The sequence below is a fragment of the Coffea arabica genome, chromosome 6e (genome assembly GCF_036785885.1).
Source record: "Coffea arabica cultivar ET-39 chromosome 6e, Coffea Arabica ET-39 HiFi, whole genome shotgun sequence".
Lineage (NCBI taxonomy): Eukaryota > Viridiplantae > Streptophyta > Magnoliopsida > Gentianales > Rubiaceae > Coffea > Coffea arabica.
The window spans coordinates 62,721,281-62,729,924 of NC_092321.1; the positions used below are offsets into that span (position 1 = coordinate 62,721,281).

The 8,644-nt window shown below is 36.5% G+C and overlaps 1 protein-coding gene across 2 annotated transcripts; it reads right to left on the reverse strand.

Annotated features, from left to right (window-relative positions):
* Positions 1–2,808: 2,808 nt before the first annotated feature.
* Positions 2,809–8,339, reverse strand: LOC113696987 (organic cation/carnitine transporter 7-like). Of its 2 annotated transcripts, XM_027216375.2 has the most exons (7): positions 8,204–8,339; positions 8,013–8,086; positions 6,879–7,147; positions 4,873–5,110; positions 4,115–4,628; positions 3,792–3,994; positions 2,809–3,232 (listed from the first exon to the last, which is right to left on the reverse strand). In XM_027216375.2, the coding sequence occupies exons 3-7, from the start codon at positions 7,145–7,147 to the stop codon at positions 2,996–2,998; spliced, it is 1,461 nt and encodes a 486-aa protein (XP_027072176.1). In that variant the 5' UTR covers positions 8,013–8,086; positions 8,204–8,339; the 3' UTR covers positions 2,809–2,995. The 2 variants fall into 2 exon arrangements, with proteins under 2 accessions (XP_027072176.1, XP_071912075.1); XM_072055974.1 differs by lacking the exon at positions 8,204–8,339 and having other exon boundaries at positions 8,013–8,150.
* Between the last annotated feature and the right edge of the window lie 305 nt (positions 8,340–8,644).

Genomic DNA, 8,644 nt, shown 5'->3' on the forward strand with positions numbered 1-8,644 from the left:
AAAGAGGGATGACTGCAAAGATATCTACAAAAGAGTGCTGCAAATGGTGGATATAATAAAGAATCCACAAAAGAGTGCTGCAAATGGATTATTTTTCGCCTTTTTGTCTTGTATTTGACTTCAGCAGACCTTTTTTTGGAGCAATGGAATTGACTTCTTAGTTCATTGCATTTTTTTTATAACAGGCGTATTGTAATGAATGTACTTGGCTCGGTTATGTACTGTTTTTTTTCATTGCAATGGAATGCATGCTCTTCTTATTTTTGAAGGGACTGATTATTGGTTAGTTGAACCCTCAGCAGATGACATTGGCAGGACTGAAGAATGAATATACAATTATGTTGTCTCCAATTTTGTTTACTGACACAAATATTGAGTAGTTAGTTAATGTTGTTGAAACCTTGCCAAGTTCTGATATGGCTTAATCCTTAAAAAGTTTTTGGCAGGGCAGGTTTTAATGTTGTTGGTCTCATATTTGGCTGACTAGACATGGTGGACTGCAATATGAAATCTTGTGTTAATGCCTTCTTCCCCTTTCGGCTTTCTTCCCTCTCCTGCTGCTGCTGCTTCGGTATAGCAGCAGTTTTGACAGATTCTTTTACCTACCAACTCTGCAATATCGCCATTATCATCTGCATTATCTTTCAAGTTAGACTTTTATTCCATCTTATGCTGTAAGCTCATATTCAAGAAAAAATCACAATATACCAGAAAGAACTTAAGCTTCATAATTGCATTCCAACTCCCATTTGTACAATCAACAGGGCCACTAAACGTAACCCAACCTAAGTACAACAAATAAAAGCCACCCAGTTCCCAGTTCACCACCTGCACCACAAATGCCAGTTACAACTCAATCTTTGCTCAATAAATTCTGCACTATGAATACAACAAAGGCCGCAAACAGGAACAATTTCATCATTTTCTCCTTGCGTCTTGTTTCTTCCACCTTTGCCTCCAACTCTCTTAATCTCTTCGCCAATCTTCTTGTGTGTCTCACTAATTTATCGCACCTCTCGCAACTGTTTGTATCATACCACTTGAAATAGACACAGCCGCCACCACCATTATGCTGTTCAAAATTACCTCTTCAAATTTCACATTTTCTAAAAGAAAAAAGAAACAGAAATCGGGCACACTTACTTCGTAGTAAGCGCAACCGTAGAACCTCTTTCCTGGATTTTCAGCTGTCCACGACGTCTTCACCCTAGCTGGTACACCGCAATTACAAGTTGGTGGTTCTGCCATGGAGATGAGGCTCAGCTTTTGGGTTTGGTTAAAATGAAGAAGAAGAAGAATTTTGGGCAGTATTCGTCCTTTACATTTTGGTTTTGGTCAACAGATAAGTGGTTTGGCATTTTTACCCTTGAAAAGTTGGCCACGTGGTGTGCACGTGAGATATTCCGGGCAAAAATCAGTCGGAAAAGTGAAAAGGGACTCAAATTGATCCTTTTTTATTTGATAAGGACTAAAATTGATCATTTTCGATCTGAGGAACGAAATTTTCACATTTGCAATATGTGAGGGACTATTTGTGCAGTTCTCCCAAAAAGAATTATAATTTATTGAAACAGTGTTATGTTGTTCAAGGACAGTTGAACTGGCCATTCCTGCACTTGGTCCGAGGAACAGAGCCCACAAGCAGGATCCCCTTCGATGCCCCAAGAACTATTCCTATCTTTGGTGCCAAGTCTCTTTCTACACGCAAGCCGAAGAATATACATAAGAGTGCCTGGCATGGTTGACAAAGAAAATGTTTGGTTGTTCAATTATTTTCGTGTCATTGACAAAGATTCACGAAGTCATTGGCGAACTTAGCTCAGGAACCACGAAAGTAATGGTTCCTACCTATTTCCCAACGAAAACTTTTGTGGCTTCTTTCAGCATTGTTTTGCAGATATGATGCACTGTTAGGTTAGTTAATAAGCTTGCGAATGTGATTAATAAAGATCCTTAACATACATGAAACTAGAAATGAATAGAAATTAAGTCAACAATTTTTTTTATAACAAACTTTAGTTCATAATTGACTAAACTTTTCGGTTTACATAGTTAGAGATGTAAATGAAAAAAAATCATAAAAAGGGCGGGACAAAAGAATAATTTGACCAATAATGTGCAAACGGGAAACAATTTCTTGATAAACTATGGACAAAGTCATAGAGTGAGACAACTAATTATGTGATCCTTTAAAATATATTGAGTTTGTTTGGATAAGAGTTTATTTGGATGATTTATTTGAAATAATTATTATAGCACTTTTTGTGATGTAATATATGTGAGATAAAAAAGTGATTGAGAAGATAAAAAGAGTGAAGGAAATTAGAAAAAAAAAAATTTTGGGGGAGGGCCAGGCCGCCGGGGGGGGGGGGGGGATTACAAGATAAAAGGAGTTTTTTATAATATGTAAGACAAATTCATAGAATTAAGAATATATATAACCACATTTATAATTTTAAAAGTTGAGGTGAGGGGGAAGGCAACATAACTCGCCAATGCCTAGGGCTAGAGAATGAAGTAAAATTTTTCCTATTTGATTTCATCAGTGATCTCAGGTTATATTTTTCAAGAAGAATGTGTGTTCAATAAAAGCTGATTACATGTGTATACTCCCATAACTTTAGATTTGTTCTTTTTTACCTTAGATTTTACAAAAGCTGATTATAGAAAAGTGATTGTAGAGAATAATGAGAATCATCAGAATCAGCAAAAGTTACTCTTTGATAAATTTTGTTTTTTAGCTTTTTTGCTCATAAAAAACTTTACAATCCAAAGACAAAAGCAAACAAGAACATCAAAACAATTGGCTATTCAAAATCAGGATTTATAATTAGCTAAAATAATTGACCAAGAGAATCTTATTAATTTACACCAATTTAATACTATATTGATATAATTATGCTTCTAAGTGTATATCGTAGCTTGAAAGAGAAACAACAACAACAGTACCTAATTGCACTTAAAGGGAACCATACATGCCCTAATCAGGTGTAATCTACTCCTCATTGGACAGGCTTGTAACGTCAGTCAAACCTTGTCCACTGGTCTCTGAAGGAAAGAAAAGAGTACAGAATCCCGTGAGAACTATCACAGCCTCAAACAGAAGTATTGCTGCTGTTTGATGGCAATCCCTGACTAAACCAACTGCTACAAGAGGGCATATTATTCCACCAATTCGTCCAATAGCTGTTGCACTTCCAACACCAGTTGCCCTCACTGAAGTTGGATATATCTGTAAAATATAAACAGGTTGTAAGGATCATATTTTGTACAGAGAGATCTATTCCTAAACTTTGCTTCAAAGCTCAACTGGCCAAAACGAAGCAAAGTTTCTCTAGGCTTCACAAGAGGCTGAGACACAATTCTTCACTTGTGTGTTAAATTCTTGTAGATGATTCAGTTACATTCAAGAAGAAATGACGCTTGCCTCAGCAAAATTAGTAACTAGGAAATATATCTTTCCTATGCTTGAGAGGGTGTAACGAAAGTGTGACATCAAGTGGGGGAATATGCTTGGCTTCTAAGCATTTGAACCATTCTATTTGTCAAAGTTTCTTTCTTCTTGTCCTTTATTCTTCAGATTATAAGTTACTGAATTCCAGAATGAACCTTCTGTTCATTTGTAAGGCATTTCATGTTACTCTTCTTGTAGTTCTAGCTTCACGTACTGAACCAATAGAAGTCAAATTTCTGATAGATAATGTATTAATTAGAAAGGCCCAAAACAAGTTTGGTCTGCAGCATCTTGATTGAGAAAGAAATGAGCACCATAAAGAAGACAAAGCCTTTACCTCCCTTGAGTAGACAACAATGACACTGTATGCTGACATAACAGACATGCGTGAGCCAAACAATAGAGCTGTGGTCGCAATCTCATTGTGATGCACAACCAGTGGTAGAAGCAAAATAAAACCCAGTGCCAAGAAAATCTTCACGGTGAGCTTTCGGCCTAATCTGTCAACAACAACTGCAGACACTGCTAGCCCAGCTAAATCTGGAAAGAGTGGAAATCTTGTTATTCATAAAACAGGTATTATGATGGACAGGACTAGTTGTCAATGTCGTTCAAATTCTAAGGAGCAAATGTATGATGAAAACATAAAGAGAGCATCACCTGCAAAAGATGTGATAAATACATCTCTATAGAGGCCAGAATCCTCGGTACTCTTCAAAAAGTTTTTGGTCGAACCACAATTACTATGTTTACTACTTAGCTCAGAGATCAATAATACGATACCATAGTATGAAAAAGTACTCGCAAAGTATAGAATCCATAGAAGAAGAGTTGTTTTCCATAGTTTTGATGAGAATATCATGACGAATGATGATAGGCAAATTCCTGAGCTACGCTTCTTTTCTCTTGCTGAGGGGAGAAGAGAAGTATCTAATAATGGACAGTGTTCTTCGTCCATGTTTCTTGTTCGATCTAAGACAAGGACTCCGGGGGGAAGTTTTGTCTTGTTCATGGTCGCTACTTTTTCCAATATCTTCTGAGATTCCTCCATTTTTCCTTTCACACATAGATACCTTGGTGACTCGGGTGTAAAGCCAGAAAGGAGAAGTACAAACAATGATGGTAAACAAGATAAAGCTAGTAGCCATCTCCAACCAAATCTTGGCATGATAATCTGCATACAAGTGAGAAATTTAATGGTTTTTAGTATGTTAAAGCAGAATAGTTTACAGTTGTTCATTCCTTAATAACAGGGAGTTCTTATGCTTTGACTGCTGAAATTAACTGCTGTGCTGATAAGCTTGATAACCATTCAAAGATACTAACTTTTCTTCTTTCAACAGAGACATCAAAACTAAGAAGTACCATTGAAACTTATATAACAAAACAATTGGTTCACCAAAAGATAAAATACATACCCATGCAAGTAAAGCCTCGACCACAGATCCAGATGACCAGAAAGCTGTAAGGGCGAATATCCAAGCACCTCTATTAGCTATAGGAATGAACTCCAGAAACCATGCTGCAAACACTAGGCCACCTCCTACACCAAATCCAAGCAAACAACGCGATGCCAAAAATAAAATATAACTTGGAGCCAAAGAGCTACAAATTCCAGCTACAGTCACCACTGTTGTTGTACCAATAAAGCCTTTCCTGTAAAAGGTTAAAAAGAAGTTAAAGATCAAGAGACAGAGAGGTGAACACTCACTAATGCTTAGAATGCAATATTATGCAATGAAGGAAAGCAAAGATGCCCTCTTATGGAGGTAGAGTACAACTAATCCAATCTGTTTGACCGGAATTTAATGCAATTGGATATCCATCTTCAAACTTCCAGCATCAGTGAGAAAGAAGTCAGAATTTCAAGAATTTAATACATGTTTGGATATGAATGATTCAGCTAGATAGTTTAAAGATGGTTCCAGCACTTTTTGGTAATCGACGTTTAGTTCAGGACTCCTTGTTTGGTATGAATATGATCTGCAAACACCAGAGGAGCCAAATTTTTTGTCTAAATATTCCTTGGTAATGTGTTTTTGGTTTCCTTTACATGGAAATACCAAAAAAAGTGTGGAATAAATTGCAGACAAGAATCAAAAGAAAATAAGAGGAAAGTACATCATTGCTCTGTCCATTATGTTAATGGAAACTGGACTATCTACACTGAAATTGCTAGGTAGTAATTCAAAATAATTTACCAAGAAATGAAGAACTGTTTTCAAGTATAAACATATTTACTGGATTTGGTGGTCCTTCGTGGTATGAAAATGATTAAGGACATTTTCTGCATCCAAAGAAATGTTGTCTGTGAAAACGCACTTTATGTATGAAGGATCCCATTAACGTAGAGATAAGAATTACACCATAATACCAAGACTTGGCACAGAAGTTATGTACTAAAATACTAAATCCCTCATCCTCTTCAATGTAGTTTCCTGTGGTGCAGAATCAATATAAACAGTAAGTTTAGCTTTTGATCCAAGAAGTCCGCCATATTACACAGTAATTTGTATTTCTGCCTAATCATTTTTGAGGTTCTGATTTACTGATCTGACACTGGCCTCCGGAGGAGATGTACTGAGTTCCTGCATTTATTTGGTTTCCTCCATCTGGTTTATCCTGATGGTGCTGCTAACTGGTCTGACCATTTTGGTAATCGAACTGTCTTGGTGGACCAGTGCATTTGCTCACAGATCAGCTCAACTGGTTCCCAAATGTTTTATTCTTTTTTATAGTTATATTCCTTTAAACTGGAGGATTTCACCCTCAAGACATGTTTAGTTATAAGTAATGTACTTCCCTCCCTAAACAATCTTTTGCAGTCATTTTTTAAAAGATTCAAAATTGTATGGACCAGAGTTATTCTACCTACCTGGAAATATTTTTACTAAGCAATGAGATCTGCAGAAGCTTCACCAAGATTTGTTTACTTCATGTCACAGCAAATGTCGAATGCTTTTTTTTTCGGTTTTAGTCCAACATATAATTTATGAGTCATATCCCAATTAGAGAGCCAAAACCACATCAATGGTACAGGAGTAGATTTTATGCTTACTGAAATCTAAGCAAGAGCATCTAATATGTTTTGCACCATTTGTTAAACAAAATTCATTTATCGTGTAGTTTAACCTCAACTAAGAACTTTTCTAGATACGTAAGGTGTATAGAAAGAGTTTTGTCATCTGCTGCAGCAGCTAAAAACACATGAATATTTAATTATTATTGGAAACTCAGTAATTAGTACAAATTACATAATTTCCCTATAGTTAAGAACTATCAAGGCAAATATCTATTACGCAGAAGTCAAGCTAAAATCAAACTGCAACTGAGTTACTTTCGACGAAACATCAGAGACACTTGTAACTGGACTTGTCACTTGTGAGGGATCCTATAGTAAGATGAAAAGAAGTTAGAGGACTACCTTCTTCCATATGCATCGGATATGATGCCCCAAAAGTAACATCCAGCTAGCATGCCAGCAAAGACCACAGATGTTATCAAGCTTTCTTCAGCAGGAGAGAGTCCCCACTCAGATTGAACAGCTACTCCAACAAAAGACAGAATCATCATTTCCATTGCCTCAGAAATCCAACCAAGTCCAGCATAAACTAGTAGGAGCCCTTGGAATTTCCCGAATCCCATCCCGGAAATTGCATCTTCTGGAGTATAGCTGATGCTCTGATCTGCCATCTAAAGAACCAAACAATTGAACGTTAGTGGTATGAAGAGAATGGCATAATGTACAAGTCACAGATTTGCAGAACCTGCAACTGGCAAACAGTAACTTTGATCCTGTTTTTCTTGTTGAAGTATCAACCGTGTATATTAAGCACAAAGGTTTCAGGTCAAAAGTACACCCAAGTGAAACCTAAAATCAAAGTTTGTACTGCATATAGGAAGTAAAGGAAAGCAAAAATCTTTATATGCAGAACCACGTAAGCAACTAGTTCATGCTAACTATGTCGCAACTAAAATCCGCCAGATGCTTGATATATCATCTAATTGCATTGTTAATGCTTGATGCTAGACTCTTTCCCTGATCCTGATGGGGCGGAACTCCGCCCACCTGGCAGCAGAGAAGCTCAGGCTGCCAACTTTCATAAATGCCATTACACTATTTAAAAGTCTTTCTGCTGCCAAGCCTCTAAATGATTTACTGCACAAGTTAAGAAGAATGAGAAAACTTTAAACACGATAACCAGCTGATCATGTGCCTGATTCAGCATAAGCATGCTGTAAGAATTCTATATTCTCGAAAATAAGACTTTCTATATATATATATATATATATATATATATATATATATATATATATATAGATATATATATATATATTCACCATGATGAAAGGCCTGGCGGCTAAATGCAAGACCATAGCTGAGCATCTGAACCAATTCATCAATTCTTACCCCATCTCTCTGTCCAATTTAAGGAAAAGAATACATATAGAATATACTACATCTTAAAAACCTGAAGAATGTAGAAAAGCAACATTCTTATGGACAAACAGCAATTAATCCATAACTTGGCTAATCTTCAACCGTCAAATGGATTACCTCAATTTCTCCGCCTCCTGTTGCTGAGATTTTCTTTAATGTAGCACTTGCAAGTAATAACAGCTGGGATTTCCCTGCACACACAACAGCAGCCCACTAAGATGTATGCATGATCTTGAATGCAGATGAACTCGGAATCTTGAAGACAAAAATAGTATAAAACATCCCAATTCAGGCCTACAGATTTCTACCTAGGAAGCCCCTTATGCAGCTTCACCTATTGAAAGCATTTACATGCCAAGATTCTGAAGACGGTAGCTATCATCAAATTGCTGCATACTTTTGATTAACAGTGTATAAGTGAAAATAGTACAGTTTCTTTACAACTTGTTAAATTTAATATAACCATTAAATAAGTAAAACAACTGGCCACGATTTTTCTCGCCTACGACAAGCAAATGAATTTCTTTAAATTTAATTTATAACAAAAATGGCCAAACATTAGAAACCAAAAATTGGACAAGACAAACATCAATATGATTCATGAATGTGACAGGGTCCGACGTACAAACATCATGGGGCCATCATTATTAATATACAACCAGGGAACCGTACCATAATTTATGACCCTTTTTTTTTTGAGATAATTGCAGAAACCTCCCCTAAAGTTTCTAACACTAGCAATCACCTCC